General features: G+C 31.8%; 2 protein-coding genes across 2 annotated transcripts; both read left to right on the top strand.

Moving 5' to 3' along the window:
* The first annotated feature begins 1110 nt into the window (after positions 1–1110).
* Positions 1111–7256, top strand: LOC101215225 (putative leucine-rich repeat receptor-like protein kinase At2g19210). The gene is made up of 13 exons (XM_004146814.3): positions 1111–1437; positions 1539–2076; positions 2172–2653; positions 4182–4320; positions 4398–4469; positions 4564–4635; positions 4718–4798; positions 4993–5141; positions 5244–5473; positions 5643–5769; positions 6108–6170; positions 6267–6459; positions 6590–7256. The coding sequence occupies exons 1-13, from the start codon at positions 1356–1358 to the stop codon at positions 6984–6986; spliced, it is 2625 nt and encodes an 874-aa protein (XP_004146862.1). The 5' UTR covers positions 1111–1355; the 3' UTR covers positions 6987–7256.
* A 2419-nt stretch (positions 7257–9675) lies between these two features.
* Positions 9676–19107, top strand: LOC101214989 (probable LRR receptor-like serine/threonine-protein kinase At1g51810). Its single transcript, XM_011654067.2, has 13 exons — positions 9676–9846; positions 10833–11367; positions 11910–12394; positions 12507–12645; positions 12811–12882; positions 13142–13213; positions 13316–13396; positions 13533–13690; positions 17350–17579; positions 17677–17806; positions 18046–18108; positions 18232–18424; positions 18561–19107. The coding sequence occupies exons 1-13, from the start codon at positions 9726–9728 to the stop codon at positions 18955–18957; spliced, it is 2676 nt and encodes an 891-aa protein (XP_011652369.2). The 5' UTR covers positions 9676–9725; the 3' UTR covers positions 18958–19107.
* Positions 19108–20017: the final 910 nt, after the last annotated feature.

The following is a 20017-nucleotide window of genomic DNA, read 5'->3' as shown; positions in this document are numbered from 1 at the left end:
ACCGTATTATATACACAAAATACTATTTTTGTTTAGCTTTATTCTTTGTACACAACAAATACAAATTTTAATTTTTTTTCAAATTTCTTAAAAAATATTCGAATGTCAAACACATATATAAGACATCATCAAGTATGAGAAAACAATACTGTAAATACTTCTTACACTATATTTTAAAATTAAACACGAGGTTTAATGCCGGTAAGTTGATGCATACAACTATTTTATTTAGGGTTTAAAACTACAGAATGGATGATATGGTTGTGGTTAATTGAAGATGCAACTAGGGATCTAGTAGATATTAACTAAGTCCACCTGCCTCGCACTAGTGTGCATGTATGTCTACTTGTGTAGTACTAGTTGTCATCTATATCTAACAAGAGAGACACCCCTAATTGGACAACATTTATTTAATAGAAATATCATATATCCACATCATCTCAACCACGTAATGAAAACATTTTAAAGGCTAAAGGTTAAAAGTTACCATCAAATATTAAAGCATCCAACTACTAAATAAACAATAAGTCTGATACTTTTTAATATAATTTCAATAGATGTGATCAATTACCATCTTAGGATAATTGGTGGTTCCATATTCTTGACTCCATAATTGTGTTTTTATCTAATACACAAAAGTAATAAGTCCTTGTCTTTTAAAACTTTCAAGATTAAAAAGTGTTTTTAAAGTCTTGTTACTTCATCTAAGTTATTGTTTTCATATAGCTGTAAATTTAATATTTAGATTCAAAATAATTAAGTATATATTAAAATGTTAAAAAATTTACAAATATAGTAAAATTTATCAAATTCTATTATCGAGTAACCATGTTGTAAATATTATTATATCATGTCAAAAAGTATTTAATAAACATTTAAAATACAAGCATGTAAGCCTACTTTTATAGTGAAATTTTTAAATAATAGATACTACAAAAGGTCATGTTATCATGGTTTAGTTGCTTTGAAAAAAGTTAATTCCTTTTAATAAACTTTATTTTTCCTTTGTATAAACAGGATGGAGATTTGAACCCAAGACTTGATTAAGATTGTAACACAAATATTGTTTATTTGCTTATTTGAATGGGAGACCTAGCCTTCAATTTTTGATTTTGATACAATTGAGCTAAGTTGTTAATTAAAAAAAAAAAAACTTTATTTTTCACAACATTGAACACAAGTATTCTGTGTTGAAAATTTCGCGCCCATCTATATTTATCAATATTTATTTTTTCCCCTCTGAGACGCCATCGATTTTGACAAGCTGAAGAACAAAAGCTTGAAAGCAGGAACTTTCTCATTTGCTTAATCAATTTTGTCAATAAACATATCCCTAATTCTTCAGTAATTCCTTAATGGCAGCTCTCCAATTCTTCCTCCTCCTTCTTCTTTCCAGTTTCGCTCTCTTTCATTTCGTCTCTTCACAGAATCCTTCAGGTATGTAACTAAATTAACCCTCAATCAATTCACAATCAAATTTGATTTCCGCACAATAATTTTTCGCTGAATTCTTGCAATTCTACCATTTTGATGCTCAGGTTTCATCAGTTTAGATTGTGGGCTTCCGGCGAATTCCACATACACAGAGCCAAACACCGGAATAATATACGAATCCGATGCGTCCTTCATTAATTCCGGTGAAATCCACAACATTTCCGCTGATAATATAAACAATGTCTTGAAACAGCCGCTGTGGAGTGTGAGGAGCTTTCCGGAAGGAATTAGGAATTGCTACAAATTGAAAGTGAGGAACGGGACGAAGTATTTGATTCGAGCTGTGTTTCGGTACGGAAATTACGATGGTAGAAGGACTCTGCCTGAATTTAATCTGTATTTTGGAGCGAATTTTTGGGACTCGGTTGCATTTGTAGGAGATTTCACAGTGAGGAAGGAAATTGTGCATATAGTTTCATCAAATGATGTGCAAATCTGTGTTGTGAATAATGGAACTGGAACTCCGTTTATTTCTGCTTTGGAATTAAGGCCTCTGGAAGACACTGCATACGATACTGGATCTTTGACAGTTGCTAGTTTCGTACGCCTTGACTACGGCACCCTTGATAATCAAACTATCAGGTTCCTTTTTCAAATTTGATCTATCAGTTTGAATTCTTGATACGAAATTTGAAATTTGAATTTAAGCAATTACTGTTTTTTAAAATTGTGCGAAGGTATAAAGACGATGTCTACGATCGAATCTGGGATCCCCCAGTTCCTATTCGAGGATGGACAACTATAAACACTTCGGAGAAAGTTTCCGTCAACGATCCGCTCTTCTTCCAGCCGGCTCCGGCAGTTATGAACACAGCGGCGACACCGAGTAACGAAAGCGCTCCGATGGCGTTCTTTTGGGAGCCGCCGGATTCGACGACGGCGTTTTTCGTGTACATGTATTTTGCGGAGCTAAAGGTGCTTAAAGCGAATGAATCTAGAGAGTTCGACGTATTATTGAACGGAAGACGGTGGCATAATGAATCGCTTTCTCCCAGGTACTTAGAGGAATTGGTGTTTTACAGCACCGCGCCTCTGACAGGGGGAAACTACCAGATCTCCTTCGTTAGAACTCCCAATTCAACTCTTCCTCCCATTCTCAATGCTCTTGAGATTTATCGAGTTCTTAATTTCTCGGAATCAGAGACCAGTGGGGAAGATGGTATGAACTTCTATTAACTTTACTCATTTCTCATTGCTCTGCATTTAGGGTTTAAGTTTCATTTTGGTGCTCTTAACATTCACATATTTCTCAAAATCCCCTTTGAATATCGATCAATGATCAGTTTTGATCCTTCTTGACAAAGGGAAAGTGTAGCTTTGCATTTAGTGGGAAGTAGGATAAAGTGAGTATAGTGAGTGAGTGGCCATTAGATGGATGACACACAATATTAGAGACAATAACAATTCATATTATCTTTATGGGCTAACTCATAATAATTGACCTATAAACTCATAATTCTTTTTTGTTTTGTGGAGATTATTTTAATTTTAGTCTCCATCAATACCATGTTAGTTTAGTTGGAGAAGGAAATAATAAACACCAATGTAGAAAGGGAATTGTCTAAAAATAACAAATTTAATAAAATATTTATCACAAAATTTCAAATTATGTGATATTCTTCTAATGACATTCATATAAAAAAAATGACACTTATAAATATTTTACTTTATTGAGCTATTTAAAAAATGTCCAAAATAAAATGATAATAGTAAAGTTTTAATGGTTATTGTTGTATTTAGGATAATCCTAGCCCTTAATGCTCTCTTAGGGGGGTTTGGGCGAGAATCATGAAACTACGTTAACCACCTCTTGCTAGAGTAATTACTACTTAAAATTTTTAATTAACTATCATAAACTCTATTTCAAAGGCTTCTATTCACTAGAGATTTACTATTTGCTACATTTTTACTATTTAAACATTTATCATTTTTTTAATTTTTCGTTACATTATTTATTATTTCTTTCTCAAACTAAAATAGTCTATAACACAAACACATATTAAAATAATCAACACACTAGTCATAAATTATCATGGCTCACCTTTTACTCTAAACACACCTTATAAATAAAATAAAACTTTAATGGCAGTTTAAGGATAAGGTATTGTTTTTGAAGTTTGTTTTAGTTTAGTTAGTTCTAAAACTTCATGGCACACAATAAAATTGAGCAAACTTGAAAGTAGCCTTAAAAAAATATGGAATGTATCGCAAAAATGATCAGAAAAAATATCATTTGAATAATAAAAGAATAGAAAGAAAAAGTTATCAAACAGAGAAAAAAAAATGGAAGGAATTAAATGTTTTTTTTTTTTCCTTTAAGTTTTTTGGTTCTAAGATCTTCATTATTAACTTGGGACTATGTCTTATTGTTCTTCATCCACAATTAATTTTAATTATTGACATGTTTGTGGTTTGAATGGTAGTAATTTGAACATTTCACCGAAAATTAGGAAAGAATGAACTGAAAATTATTGATGTAATGCATCAAGAATTGCATTGGAACTTTTTTTTACATCAGGGACTAGATTGTAAAGAAAATACTCCAAAAAAAATGAAACATTAAAGCATAAAAAGTATATTTAGGGTAGAAAAGAATGGGTTGGGACAAGAAAATCAAACCATCCATTTCAATTAGGAGTCTCTATAGAATAACGCATTATCTAAACAGCATATTTTGAACTTTTCAGTTCTCGCCATTGAAAACATCAAGGCCATTTATGGAGTTAAAAGAAACTGGCAAGGTGATCCCTGTGCCCCAAGGGAATTCATTTGGCAAGGACTCAACTGTAGCTTTCTGAATTTTGAGCCTCCCAGAATCATATCCTTGTAAGTTTCTTCCATCCTTGTTTCTTGGAACTTCATTTGTATGGTTTTCTCACTGAAATGGCTCAACTTTCAATTAGGAATTTATCCTCCAGTGGACTGACAGGGGAAATACCTCGAGAAATAGAAAATCTTAAAATGCTGGAGAATCTGTAAGTATAATTATCGGTTCATTACAACAAAATAAGTATTTTTAACTAATATATTGGTGCCGTGCTGATACTTAATTTTTGGTTTATGTTTTAGAGATCTATCAAACAATAGTTTGAGTGGACCAGTGCCTGATTTTCTCATTCAATTGTCATCCTTGCGAGTGCTGTAAGTTACACAACAGTAGTTCGACAGACAGTTTTTACTTTGGCTTGAATGATTGCTCACACTCTGTATTTTTCTATTGCAGAATCTTGGAAAGAAACAAGCTTTCAGGACTAATTCCGGCTCAGCTCGTAGAGAAGTCCAATAATGGCTCTCTGACATTAAGGTATAGTTCTCCAAAACTTCAGTAAAGAATTAACATAATTTTTTGGTGCGTTATGAAGGCTGAAAACAGTTTATTTAAGGCACATTTCGTTTTTAGTTTTCGAAAATTAAGCATATGAAATCTGGATCAAATAGCATGTTTCATACAAATGAGGTGTTGAATTCCTCTTTATTGTCTGTTTCTTCTTCTGATAGATTTGGTGACAATCCAAATTTGTTTGCTACGGCTCCACGCAAAAGAAATATTGTTGTTCCTGTAGTAGCATCAGTTGTTGGATTTTTTCTGCTTTCGTTCTTAATTGCAGCGGCTATCTTTTGGAGGACAAAAAGAAGAAAATCAAAAGGTGTGTTCATATGTTACGGTTTTCAATGAATTTACAGCCTTAAATTGATTTTCTTGCCATTTCCACTTCACAAATATCTAAGCGATTGTGCTATCAATTTAGGAGCTGAACTGGGAGATGTGAAACAAACTGTTGATATATCTCAAAATTGGGACACGACCAAGAGATGTTATTCATACTCGGATGTCCTAAGAATGACAAACAATTTCGAGCGTATGCTTGGAGAGGGAGGCTTTGGAAGAGTTTACTATGGAAAAATAGGGAACGATGAAGTAGCTGTCAAAATGCTGTCTCCTCGATCAGTTCAAGGGTATCAACAATTTCAAGCAGAGGTTTGGAACTTTGACAACAACTACAAACATTAAACATGTTTTTAATCATTCAAAATTAATTTGGATGAACATCGTTTAAATAATTGCAAGTTAACCTTCAATGTTTAGAAATTCATTCATCAATACTAGAAGTTCTCTTATTTGACACCCAAAATTCAAATAATTGCAGGTTGAACTCCTTATGAGGGTTCACCACAGAAACCTGACTGGACTTGTTGGGTATTGCAATACGCCAGCCTACAAAGGACTTATCTACGAGTACATGGGCAGAGGGAACCTAGGATCTATCATGTCAGGTCTGGTTTTGGTCATTGTTCAGTAAAATATATTTTTCTGATTACGCTGTTTTCTTGTTATGTAAATGACTAAATCAGAAAAGAATAATTTGAGGGTTAAATTCCAATTTTGGTCCCAGAAGTTTTTGCCAAATAGGTGAAATTCATATTGATGTCTAATAGATTTATTAGTTTTAAAAAGCATAATTTGTATGAGATGACTTGTTATACCCAACATCGAAAGTTAATTGATCTATTAGATACTTTAAAAGTTCATTTACCTATTTAACACAAACATAAAAAATTGGAGTTTTGAACTTTCATAATAAATTCTTACTTTTGATATGAATGCCATGCAGATGGCAAGTCGGCTTTATTGAACTGGATAGACAGACTTCATATAGCAGTTGATGCAGCACAAGGTTAGTTAATAATATATAGCTCAGTATGCTCAGATTTGTTTGGTGAATGCCACTTCTCTCAGATTCTTATTGTTCTCTAATTTCTTTGTGATTTAGGATTGCAATACTTGCATTCTGGTATAAAGCCAGCTATTGTACATAGAGATGTAAAATCTTCCAACATCTTGTTGGATGACAACTTTCGAGCAAAAGTATCTGATTTCGGCTTATCGAGAATTTTTCCTGTTGACGATAGTGCCACTCATGTCACAACCAATGTGGTCGGCACTCCCGGTTACCTTGACCCTGAGTAAGTTCAAATCCGTCTAAATGTTTTAAAGATCTTACTCTTACTAGCTAATATTCAAATGATTTCCTAACAATTATCAAATAACTCCAAACTATCTTTCTAAGTCTCCTAACGTTCCATTCGTTGTCAGGTACTACACATCTTATAGATTAAATGAAAAAAGTGACGTTTATGGCTTTGGAATTGTTCTTCTAGAAATCATAACTGGAAGACCAGTTTTGACAAAGACTCAAGACAAGATAACACATATCTATCAGTGGGTTGACTCAATGGTTTCTCAAGGTGATATCAGTTCCATCATCGATCCAAAATTGAAAGAAGATTTTGAGGTGAACACCATTTGGAAAGCGGTTGAAATAGCAATGTCATGTGCATCTCCTATGTCTACAAATAGGCCAACCATGAGCCAAGTTGTGATCGATTTGAATGAATGTTTGAAAATGGAGTTAGCTCAAAGTAACAACAATCCTCAACCTGAATCTGTAGTTGAAGATCATGTTTCTCTGTTTTGTCCAGAGGCGAGGTAGTCGATAACTAACCATCACCTCATTGTTAGGTAATTTCTTATGTATTATATTATACTCAGATTCGTAAGATTTTGTACATAAAAAAAATCATCATCACAATACCATTCTTTTTATTAATTCTCAACCAGCTAGAACTAGAACCAACTTTTTATGTGTATTTGTTTGCTAAAAGGTCATTCATTTATTTTTTTATTGATAAGATAGTTTATATACAATGTTGTACAAGAAAACTAAACATAAATGAATAATGTTTTGAATTCGTTATTTGAATGTACATGCTATTGGATATTATCATCCTAAAATATTTTATTTTTAGGACGATGACATATTCTATTTTGTTCATACTTTCTTTTAAGAAATTAAAAATATATATATATTTGTAAGGAAAAAAATCATTTTTATTTAAATAATTTTTCAAATTTGGTTCACACTTTTTAATCGAACCCTTTTTCTGTTTTGTTCCACCACACATTGTTTAAACTAATACAAATTCCACTCATAGAATTGTCACGAACAAATCTAAATTCATATCTTCCATACCAAATACATGAAGTTGGTGAGTTAATTACTTCTCATGCATACATTAATATGCTTTAACTCTTATCCAAAATAAAACTCAAATATATTTAATCCAACTCATAGTTCATGTACAACTTATCTACAAATTTAAAAACTGTTTAATTTTCAACAACCCTCTCCACTATGACTACGTCTTTTGGAGTTTCTAGACTACTTTGTTTGGCATCCTGAGGTCATGGCTATAATATCACACTGTGTTCGGAAGAACCAGCCCACACATGTATAACTTCAAATTGATAACATATTTTTCAAATTTGCTTCAATGATTTTGTTTTTTGTTTCACTCGAAATATCCCATACCATCATCAATGTAAACAATTGTCTTTTCTTATAACTGCGTATCAATACCTCCCCTAACCAAGGGGTAAACTTTGAGGAATCTATTACAATATTTATAAGAAAATTTTCTAATTTAAATATTTCTAATAGATTTATAATTTATAATAAATTTAATAAAGTATTTTCAATTGATGTGCATGCCATGAATATTATTTCATCCACAATTTGCAAAAAGTTGAACCTCCACATCTTTATTGACAATTTCTTCTTCTTCCTTTATTTTTTTGTTGTTTAAAGAATTGACATTAACAATTAAGACTTCAGTGTGATTGTAATTTGTACATATTTACATAATTATTTAAAAATGGAGTCATTTTCCATTCCAAAACCAAAAAGAAGGATTTTCAAAGAAAAACGTTTACCCTAAAGTTAGGTTAGCTGTGGAAATACCAATTGAGTTGACTCGTAATTATTTCATTTGATAATTATCTCTCAATATTTGAAGTTTTTGTTCTCACATCAAATTTATTATATTATTTAATTTAGAAACATTTTTCAAATACACAAAAATCAACTATAAAATTTATAAAACATATCTATCCTTTGTAAATTTTAAAATTTTACTATATTTTTCTTTTTTCTTTTTGTTATTCATAATAAATTTTCTTTAAATTTAGTTATTTACTTGAAAATTTCAATGCCAGGAACTAGTCAAATATGCTAAAGGATTTTTATATTCTAAAAAGACAACTAATAATCAAAAGAATATTATCTCCACATCCTCACCAATACACTATATGATTCATCTATAACATTATTATAAATTAATCTTAAAACAAAACGTTATTATAAATTAAACTCAATTAAACAATATCAATACATAACATTTCTTTATTGGATATACTTATATTTAAAAAATGATAACTTTATTCTAATATCACTAAGTAAAGCTACCATTAACATTAAATTATCTAATTTCTTAAACAACGAAGCTTAACCGTACTTTGGGTGATATTATTAGTCAAAACCATAAATAAAGTTGATTTATATAATCAAATGTTAGTTTTTAACATTTTTATTTAGAGTTGAAAAAAATAAATAAATTAGATTAGTCCTATATCAAAGTTTTATCTCTTTTATCCGTGTGAAAAAAGAATACAAAAGAATTTGAACATTTGGTCATTTCATCAATATCATAAGAGACTGTATTAATTGTTAGAGTTATGTGTCAAGACTTTGTTCTTTAATACAAATAACGCAAATTGCATACCCATTAAACACGCATATAAAAAAGAACACACAACTCAAGAGAAAATGTTTATAAAGAGATGAGTCGTCCCTAAAACCACTTAGAACAACAATGAAACATTATAGATCACATAACTTGACCTAACTATCTAGAGAGACCACAAAATAGTCTACAGACACTAAAGATTTACGTTCGCACAATTAAATAAAGTACGAAACAACTAATTAAGCAACTCTTTATATGTCTACTGATTGAATCACCAAGGATTGTTGTTTGAAAATTAAAGTTAAAGTAGATGTGTAAACTTAGGAAAGGGGTGCATGTATTCATCAAATATATGTATATAAATTGAAAATTGGTGACTATTCAAAACCAAGTGGGCAGCAGGTTGAGCCTCACCACCCGGAAAATACATATGATTTTACATTACACAAACTGCCAAATAAAATTTGTGTATAGTTGACTTGGCAAATATTATATATAACAAAAGGATGTTTAAATTATGGACACCCTCATAGTTTTGAAAATATTTCAAATGCACATCTCATTCAATTGTTTTTCACTCTTAACACGTTTGACCAATTCATAGTTGAGAAAAAAGATTAAGAGTCCATAAATTGTTAGACGACCAAATGCCTAACTCGCATTCTACTCATCATCTCAATCCAATGGGGACGTTATCATTCAACGCCCTCCTTCTTGCCTTTTCTCTTCTGCATTTGCATCTTCTTCATGCCCAACCCTCCCAAAACGGTTTGTATTTTCTTTTCTATATTTGTTTTCCTTTGTTTGTTTTCAACTAATCCAGTGTGTTCCTAACTATTACATAAACTTGTTATTACCCTTCTTCTTTTTCTTTTCTTTAACGGACGTACTTAACATATATACATGGTTCCATCTGGAAGTAAATCTACAATGAAAGGAGTGACTAATTATGTATTTATTAAGTTTTTTCAGGTCTTTTCATCTTTTGAAATCCTCAACATATTCACATATTCTCTCATGATGTGTCATTTTCGAATACATATATAAACATTGAGGTTTTTTTAAGTTTAATAGTATGTAGAGAGGGGATCTGATTCCAATTTTTTCACATTTTTATACCCATTTAGGCTTTATAAACTCTAATAACATTGTATAATATCTCAAAGCAAATTAGTAAAAAGAGGAACATGATCTCATCTTGCCATCTTTTCAATATGGGATCTTCAATTATATGTTTTAAGACGTAGATTTTCATCAACTTCATCATTCTTGAATTATATATATTTTTTCTTTTTTGAGTTCATCAACCAAATTTTAATCTTTTGACTTTTGGTTGAGAGTATACACTTTACGCTAATTAATTTGTATGAATATCAAAGTCCAATGAAATTGATCAAATAAATTTATTTGAGTTTCATAGATTAAAATGGTCATGGGTTGACCTAGTACTAGATAGAGAAAATAACATTATAAAGAACTATTAATTACCACTTGATTCGATCCTTGAATATCTAAGTATTTGAAGTTAAAATAATTTTATTGTGACCGCCACCTTCCTAGGATTTAATATCCTATAAATTTTAGACAAGTCGTGATATTTTGAGATTAATCGAGCATGCTATAAGCTATCGCCTAGACAATACTCACGGATATCAAATAAATAAAAACCTCACTTAGATATTATAGATTGTATATTGGATCCTTAATTAAATCTTCTAATATTATTGTTGTATATTGTTTTTGTGAATCCCTAGGGTTCATCAGTATTGATTGTGGGGTAAATTCAAGCTATACAGCAGCAACAACGGGTATAAAGTATGTTCCAGATTCAAATATGGTGGAAGCAGGAATGGTAAATGTTGTAGCAACAGATTATAGATTGGATAGTCTGCTTAAACAACTATGGACATTAAGAAGCTTTCCTGAAGGGATAAGGAATTGCTACAAAATTCCAGTAAAAATTGGGACTAAATATTTGATTAGAGCAAGTTTTTTGTATGCAAATTATGATGGCAAGAGTAGTGTTCCACAGTTTGATCTATATTTTGGACCAAATTTCTGGGTAACAGTGAATCTAGCAAAGGAACAAACTATTGATAATGAGGAGATAATTCATATCACAACTTCAAATGAAGTGCAAATTTGCTTAGTGAATACAGGAAATGGAGTGCCATTTATTTCATCTATTGAGTTAAGGCCATTGCCAAATACAACTTATGTACCTGTGAGTGGATCATTCACCACTTTCTTGAGGTTGGATATTGGTGCTCCAAATGATACTTTCATCCGGTCAGTGCTTCACTACTTACATACTCATTCATTTTTGGCTAACCTAAATTGCAAAAATAATACACCTCAATTTTGCACTTTCTTGGCTTTTTAAAAATACTTATTGTTTTAATATTGGAATATTATCTTCTGTAAAAATTCTTTTTTTTTTCCCTAATATTTTAATGAAAATTGAGACCATGATCAAGGATATGGCGTATTTCAAATGTGTCCTCCCCAGTTTTATTGAAATTGTACACCAATCTAACTTGTCCCAGTTTTCATCTAACATTTTAAAAGATCTCTAAAACTCTATAAAGGTAGTTTTGGAATAGTTGTGAAAGAACAACAACGTCCCTAGACTTTTTTTATTTTTTATTTTTTATTTAATCAATCCTTACCCTATTCGACATTAAAAAAATCATAAATCTATTGATACAAACAATAATAGTACTAAGTTGAGAAAGTTAAAAAATTGCACCCTTTCAAACGAATTAGTAGAAATAAAGATTGAAAGTTATTGAACGACAAAAGTATTATTATATATTGTTATGGTTATTTAGATTTCCAGACGACATATATGATCGTATTTGGGGTCCACCAGCACCACTTCCAAATTGGAGTTCATTAAGTACTTCACTTACAATCAACAACCAAGATGAAGCTGGTTTCATAGTACCTTCTAAGGTGTTAAGTACAGCTTCCACAGTGAAAAATGCAAGTGCACCAATGGAATTCTTTTGGAGAGATTCTGATCCTTCAACTGAATACTATGTTTATATGTATTTTGCTGAAATTCAAGTGTTGACATCCAATCAATCAAGATTATTCAAGATCTATCTTAACGATAATCTTTGGACTAAAGATGATATTCTTTTTGAATATCTTACTGAAAACGTGGTTCGCAGCTTGCTCCCTTTGCCAATCAGTTCTACTTATGACTTTAAACTCATCATGTCTCAAGGCTCTACTCTTCCTCCCATTTTGAATGCTGTTGAGATTTTTAAAGTCATCAACTTCCTTCAACTCACCACACAACAACAAGATGGTAAGCTTTTCTTTTATATTTATTTATGCATATATGCATGCAACTAATTAATTATATATCTTTAGATATTTACTTAAACATCCAAAGAATTAGAAGAATGTGTAATTTGCAGTTGATGCCATTGGATCCATAAAGAAATTTTATGGGATTACAAAAGACTGGCAAGGAGATCCATGTGCCCCAAAAACATTTGCTTGGGAAGGTCTTAATTGTAGTTATGATGCTTCAAATCCTCCTTCAATCACTGGCCTGTGAGTATATATATATAAATAATAATATAATATAATATATTTACATTTATTTAATTTTGCTATTAATTAGCTTGTTGAAATATATTGGGATCTTAATTCTTTTATATGTATATTATATGAAAGTGTCTACGGTTGATATATATGCGTTTAATATATTCTTACCAGAGATTTATCATCAAGTGGATTAAGTGGAGAAATTTCATCCAGTATACCAAATCTTGCCAACCTAGCTCTTTTGTAAGTGCTTTTTAAATTTTCTACCTTATGTTTTGAGAGAAAAATTAAAAGAAGAACAGTCCATTTATATCTATATGTAGATTTTGCTTGACCTTAAATAATAATCTATTCCTAACCATGTCATGTCATGGGGTTTTAAGTCTCATTATTCCAAGTTTCTGTACAAAAACAATATACTTATTTGTTTGAATTGAAATAGATATGTTTAAAAACTTGTTGCCAATTACAAGAGATTGATAAAATTGCTCAATAATTCCAGGGATTTGTCAAATAATAGCTTAAGTGGACCAGTACCTGATTTTCTTGTTCAAATGCCCCTGTTGACTTTTCTGTAAGTTGACTTTTGTATCCCATGTGATATATATATATACACACACATATACATACTTTGAGAAGATTTTTTTGTTAATTAAATTTGGTAATATTGGTGCAGAAACCTATCTGGAAACAACCTATCAGGACAAATTCCTTCTGCACTTCTTGACAAAAAGAAGGAAGGTTCTCTTTTATTTAGGTATAATTTCCTTTTAGTTTTTGACAAACCCTATGAATTCATGCTTTAATAATTATAAATTAAAATTCCTTAATATTTTTTATTCCAATTTATTAACTCACTAACTTTGTTTTTTCATGAATGTTTAATTTTCAAGCTTTGATGGAAACCCTAATCTACAAGAGACAAGCCCAAGTGAAAAGAAGAAGAATAACATAGTAGTTCCTATTGTAGCTGCAATTGCTGGTGCTGTCGTCATTTTAGTATTGGTTTTAGTTTCAATTTACTTCATTAGAAAGAAAAGAAACTCTGAAGGTAACTCTCTCAACGTAACTCTAAGTGTTCATTTGTTTCTAGTTTCTTATTTTTTGTTTCAATTTTTTGAGAAAGGGAAGTCTTTCATAACTATTTTGTTTGTTTTGATAACTATTTTTGTTTCTATGTTTTCTATTTTAATTTATAATAAAAAACAAGAAATTTTTACAAATTATTATTTTTTTCATATGTATACTTTTGGATTGAAAATATATTTATAAATACACCAAAATTTCTAAATCTATCAATGATAGATATTAATAGACATCGATAGAAATCTAACCGGTGTCTATCATTAATAGATTCTACAATTTTGGTATATTTTATAAATATTTTGCTTTATTTTGCTATTTTTAAAATAAAACAATCAGATAAAAATAGTATTTTGTGTGTTTTTCTTTTAAAACTTTATTTTTATGTAATCTTTTTCACATTTTCATTTCAAAATTTCAAGATTGTGATAGGTGTAGGCCTCAATTTTATTTATCAACATCTGAGGAAGATTTAAGAGCTTTCCGATCTCTCCTTTAATTATCTACTGAGAACATTTACAAGCCAAAATAGCAAAAAGATCATGACCTACCCAAACACTACTAGCAACATGTATATACCAACACTTCTCTCACCCTTGATTTGAAGAAAGTTTGGATGTTTCTGTTTAGCCATTGTTGGATGTTTTATTAGATATTGTGTTAGAACCTAATTGACATTATCCTTCTTAAGTAATTGTGCTAATGGTAAATCAATAGAGCCATAATTAACCATGAATTCTAGTTGGACTCTATTAGGCTCAAGAAATCCTATAGTTCTTTCACATTCTTAGGAGTTGGCCATTTGATCATGGCTTCCATTTTATATGGGCCTACTGTCACTCCTTATGAAGAAATGATGTGACCCTTATACTCAATTCGACCCCAGCAAACCGACACACTTTTTAAAATTTGCCACCAACTGATGTTCCACCAGAATTTCCAGCACCACTACCAATTGTTGCAAATGCTCCTCTAATGATTTATTATATATTAAGACGACATCAAAGAAGACCAGCACAAATTTCCATAGATGCGCTTGGAGAATGTCATTCACCATCAACTCAAAGGTTGTTGGGGCGTTCTTCAATTTGAATGGCATCACAATAAAGACCTTAATGGGTGCAAAAAGAGGTTTTGTGAACAAACGCACGAGCACGAATTTGATGATAACCTAATTTTAAATCAATTTTTAAAAAATATTGCGGTACTAAATAACTCATCCAATAATTCATCAACAACTGAAATGAGATAATTATATGGTATAGTGGCTTGATTCAGGGCTTGGTAGTCCATACAAAAATGCCTATTATATCTTTTTTCTTCTTGACAAGGAGCACCGAACTAGAGAAAGCACTCGAGCTTGGTTGGATAAACCATGCCAACAACATTTCACTAACCAACTTTTCGATCTCATCCTTCTGAATTTGTTGATAATGATATAATCGTACGTTTACAGGTCCCACCCCCGTGCCAATTCAATAGAATGATCATGATGGCAAGGTGGCGGTAATTAATTATGTCTGACTAAAAAACACAAGAATAAAAGATTGAAGGATTGTTTTCACTGTCGGATGAAGTTTGCTCATATAATCCAGCCACTATCGCATCACTCGATTTAGCTACTCCTCACTATTTGACTGCACTTAGCTCAATTAATACTCCTTGATTATCTTTTTTTCGGAAAGGTCTTCATAATAGATTTAAGAGAGACTTGTGTCCTCACTAAACTCCTATCTCATTGCAAAATAATCAATCATGCATTCCTCTACTAAAAACTTCATCTTAGACAGTTTGTAATCAAGCATGACATTCCCTAATGTTTCCAGTAATGTAACCCATGAGATTACATTTGCACTCCCAAAAGGCAATGGAAGGAGAAGTCATGAGTAACTGATAAGTTGGGAATAGTGAGATGTACATTCTTATACACACCTACTACATGGACTCCTCCACCTATTCCAAGACCAACGATATACACATTTGAAGTTTTCACTAAAATTTTTAACAGATTGTGACAACCTCTTCCGAAATGAAGTTGGTGTGTAGCCTCTCAATCAATTAGAACAACTACCTCAAGTCTCCTTATTTCCCATTTTACATATATCGTCTTGGAGAGCTAAGACCCACCAATGAATTTAAGGATAAGTTCGCTATTTTCATTGCAACTTCCTCAATGGTGGTGCCCTCACTTTCCTTAGCCTTAACTTCAACCTCATTGTTAAAATCTTCTTCTTCTTGAACAACAATAATATTCAACTCCCTCCTTTTACAATGATGCCTGAGGTTAAATTTTTCATCACATCAGAAGCACAAACCCTTGTATTTCTTAACTCTTATTTTGTTATTAATCATTCTCGGTACGCTTGGGACATTGAATTTTTTGCGTCAAAATCGCGATAAGAGATAACATTGGTCGAAGATGAAGCAAAATGACAGTTAGGGTTAATTGTTATAGTTCGTGCACCTAATGCTTGGTTCGACCCACTCGAACCAGTTTGACACGATGACTCACTACGACCACTAATGGAAGCCTTCAAAGCTGAATTAGAGTTTTGCCTAGCCCTTGAATTCGCTTCAATTGGACCACATGCAATCACTTGGGCCATGTATCATTTTAGCCTCCAGACCTACTCGGTTCAATTTTCGAATCACTTTGGATTTCTTCCTTCAACCCACACACAAACTTGCGCTCTAGTGCAACGTCACTCATGTCTTTTAGGTTTGTGCCAATTTTGAAAGATCATTCTCAATTTTCTATTCACTTGATGTTGATCCTTTGGATTTCTTCACATCTTTCGCTCAATTTTGAAAGATCATTCTCAATCTTCTATTCTGCTATCTTTCCTCAGACCTTAACTTTCGTGAACTGTGTTTCGATCTTACTTTCAAATATCACTTGTCGTTCCTCCGACTGCAGAATTGAGCCTTTGCTCTTCCTTCTATCTCAGTCATCCTTGCGGTCACTCCCGTCAAGGTTGCTTCCAACTCAATAACTTTGGCCACCATCTTACCATCCATTCCAAAAATGGTGTCTCTGATACCAAAATTGTTGACCTTGGGCTCAATTTTATTTATCAACAGTTGGAGAAAATTATGAGAGCTTCCCAATCTCTCCACCTTTAGTTCTCTACTGAGAATACTTACAAGCCAAAATAGCATAAATATGACCTATCCAAACACTATCAACAACATATACAACTTGGAGAAAATACCAAAATAATAGACAATTCTGCCCTTCCTAACAAACAATATTCCTCCGGCGTACAATAGACCAACCGAAATACAACCTAAGTGTCAATTCACTTTTACCCTTTCCCTTCTTATTCCCTTTGTGCATACGCTTTCACTGTTTGGACCTATTAGATTGATCCTTTTGGATCTAGGGTGTATGATAAGAGTGTTAAAGGTGTATTAATCCTAGTTGAGATATTTGAGTGTACCTAAGTGTCCCATCTCTCCTTTCGTATGCTATCAAAAAAATTATTTCCAACGCAACAAGAAACAAAAAAACCCAAAAAGAAACGAGAAACAAGATTATTATAGATTAGTTTTTTTATTACTCATTTTCTATATGAAAACTTCAGTAACAATGTTTCTTATTAAGTGAGGTTTGTAATTGTGTTGTAGGTCCAAGGATAGTGGATCCACATTCACCAATAAATTCTCAAGTTGAACTTCAATCACCAAGTCGCAAATTTTCCTATTCAGACATATTAAAATTTACCAGTAACTTTAGCAAATTATTGGGTGAAGGTGGATTTGGTAAAGTTTATTATGGTCTTATGGGCAACACTGAAGTGGCTGTCAAAATGCTCTCTCCAAAATCAGCTCAAGGATATAGAGAGTTTCAAGCTGAGGTCATTATAAATAGTTATTATATCAGCTTTAACTACACACTAATCTCATTTCAAACTTTTTTTTCCTATTAAAAATTGTTAACTCATCATGAAACAGGTTGATCTTCTATTGAGAGTTCATCATAGAAACTTAACAGGCCTTGTTGGATATTGCAACGAAGGGGAGACAAAAATGGGACTTGTCTATGAATACATGGCCAAAGGAAATCTAGGATCAATTCTTTTAGGTAATACAATTAATTACCAACAATTGAGTTGTTTTTGATAATTTTAATGCAGTTAAATTTTTCCGATTTCAATCCTACCAACACTAATGCACTAGATCCTATAAAAAATAACTTTGTGGCTAAGTGTGTTTAGACGAGAATAGCAATAAGTTGGGAGTGACAAAGTCCTCGTCTTGCACCAAAAGGAAAGGTACTTCTTTAACATATTTTCAATACTATGTTTTGATTTATAAATGCAGATGGAAGAGGAGAAGTTTTAAGATGGGAAGACAGACTTCAAATAGCATTGGATTCAGCACAAGGTAGAAAACTTAAATCATAGCTTTTGGCAAACATATATATGCTATCATTATTTATGTTTTATTCAAACTTTAACTTCTCGATTACTATATCCATCTTAATGTGAGAAGGTTGAATCTTTGCAGGATTGGAATATCTACACCATGGTTGCAGGCCACCCATTGTTCATAGAGACATTAAATCAAGCAACATTTTATTGAATGAATATTTACAAGCAAAACTTGCTGATTTTGGCCTATCTAGAGCTTTTCCTTTGGAAGGAGGTGCCACCCATGTGACAACCAAGGTCGTTGGAACTCCGGGATACCTAGATCCAGAGTAAGTCAATTTCATGTCTATTTAAAAGAAAGTCATTTCAAACAAAACCTAACTAATTACGAAAAAATAACAACTATTGTCAAGTTAATCCAAGTTAAAACAATAACTAACTTTGATTTACCTTTTTTATTTATAGGTATTATACAACGTACAAATTAACAGAGAAGAGTGATGTTTATAGCTTTGGAATTGTGATTCTAGAACTCGTGACAGGGAGACCAGTTCTAGTGAAAACGAGTGAAAAAAGTCACATTATTCAATGGGTTGATTCAAACATTAACCAAGGGGACATATATTCAATAATTGACCCAAAAATCAAGGGTGAATGCAATACAAACTCAGTGTGGAAGGCAGTAGAAGTAGGAATGTCTTGCACTGCCATTAATCCAATGAATAGACCAACAATGAGTCAAGTTGTAAGTGAACTCAAAGAATGTTTAAACCTTGAGTTAAATCACAGAGCTCCTCAAATGGACTCTACAACTTCCATTTCCTCAACATTCCATTCTGAGCTTGGTCCGGTGGCTAGATAGATTATTTTGTATTACTGAAGAAAAGCCTTGTATAATTGTTCTCTCTTCCTTTTTCAATTAGTATGTCAAAAAATGTTTGTCATTTTGTTCTGTGTGTAACAAGATCGGAACTATTATTTGCAAGGTATGTGAAGTGTTCTGTTTCATCAATCATATAGTTTAACAAACTAACATCTAGAGGTAAGATTTACTAATTAAACAATGGGATCGAACCATTAACACTTAAGATAGTAATAATTAGTGTTTATATATATATGCAGAATTACATGTAGTTACTAATTATTATCTATATTAAAATGTTGACAAACTTTATATAATTGCATCTATTGAGAAACTATACATAGAGAATTTTTTATATCTATATTTCATTTAAGATTTTTTTTCCTAAAAAAGACAGTCATGTGTGTTGTTTTCTTATATTTGCCCTCTCTGTTTTACTTGTAACTACAGTTTTGAATTAATGTTGAGAGAAGGTTTTCCAAATATTAAGCGAAAGATTTCATGATATCAAAGTTGTTCTCTATCTCGTGTTCTTAAAATGAGTGAAAGATTTCGTGGTATATATCAAAGCTCTTATGAAAGATATTGAACAAGAGATTTCAATCATCATTGGAAGATCAATACCAAGTTTGATATTCCAGTGAAAAAGTCTAATGGTTGTCGCCGTCTGCCACCATGTGCCAACGGATCGACAACTATTGGCTCATTGGTCAAATAAAGGAGCCAATATTTGATAGGGTCATCGTGAATCTATAATCAATCAAGTTTAAGCATTATGAAATTGGATTGACAACTCGTTGCTCATTGTCAAAGTCTTCGGTTGACATTGTGAACTTTCGTGAATAGAACTAATTAAGCTAAGAAATATAATATTTTTCTTATTCAAATCCCAACTTGAGGCAAACAAATATTGTAATTGCCGATTTCTTAGAAATAACCCATTGCAAATAAAACCCCACTTTAAAACCAAAGTTGACCAATTAATTTAACAAATGAATAGGGAGATGAAATGCTATGGTCTAGAATATTTGCATAATGGTTGTAAACCACCACTAGTCCA

This window comes from Cucumis sativus, chromosome 3 (assembly GCF_000004075.3).
Source record: "Cucumis sativus cultivar 9930 chromosome 3, Cucumber_9930_V3, whole genome shotgun sequence".
NCBI classification, from domain to species: Eukaryota; Viridiplantae; Streptophyta; class Magnoliopsida; order Cucurbitales; family Cucurbitaceae; genus Cucumis; species Cucumis sativus.
Note: the sequence above shows the minus strand (reverse complement) of the source record. Positions and strands in the feature narration are given on the sequence as shown.

Coding starts and splice junctions, on each gene's coding strand:
- LOC101215225 (XM_004146814.3), top strand. CDS start 1,356: ATGGCAGCTCTCCAATTCTTCCTCCTCCTTCTTCTTTCCAGTTTCGCT. Junction 5,142..5,243: donor AAAAAGAAGAAAATCAAAAG/GTGTGTTCATAT, acceptor CTATCAATTTAG/GAGCTGAACTGGGAGATGTG. Junction 5,474..5,642: donor ATCAACAATTTCAAGCAGAG/GTTTGGAACTTT, acceptor AAATAATTGCAG/GTTGAACTCCTTATGAGGGT.
- LOC101214989 (XM_011654067.2), top strand. CDS start 9,726: ATGCCTAACTCGCATTCTACTCATCATCTCAATCCAATGGGGACGTTA. Junction 12,883..13,141: donor CTTGCCAACCTAGCTCTTTT/GTAAGTGCTTTT, acceptor CAATAATTCCAG/GGATTTGTCAAATAATAGCT. Junction 18,425..18,560: donor CCGGGATACCTAGATCCAGA/GTAAGTCAATTT, acceptor TTTTATTTATAG/GTATTATACAACGTACAAAT.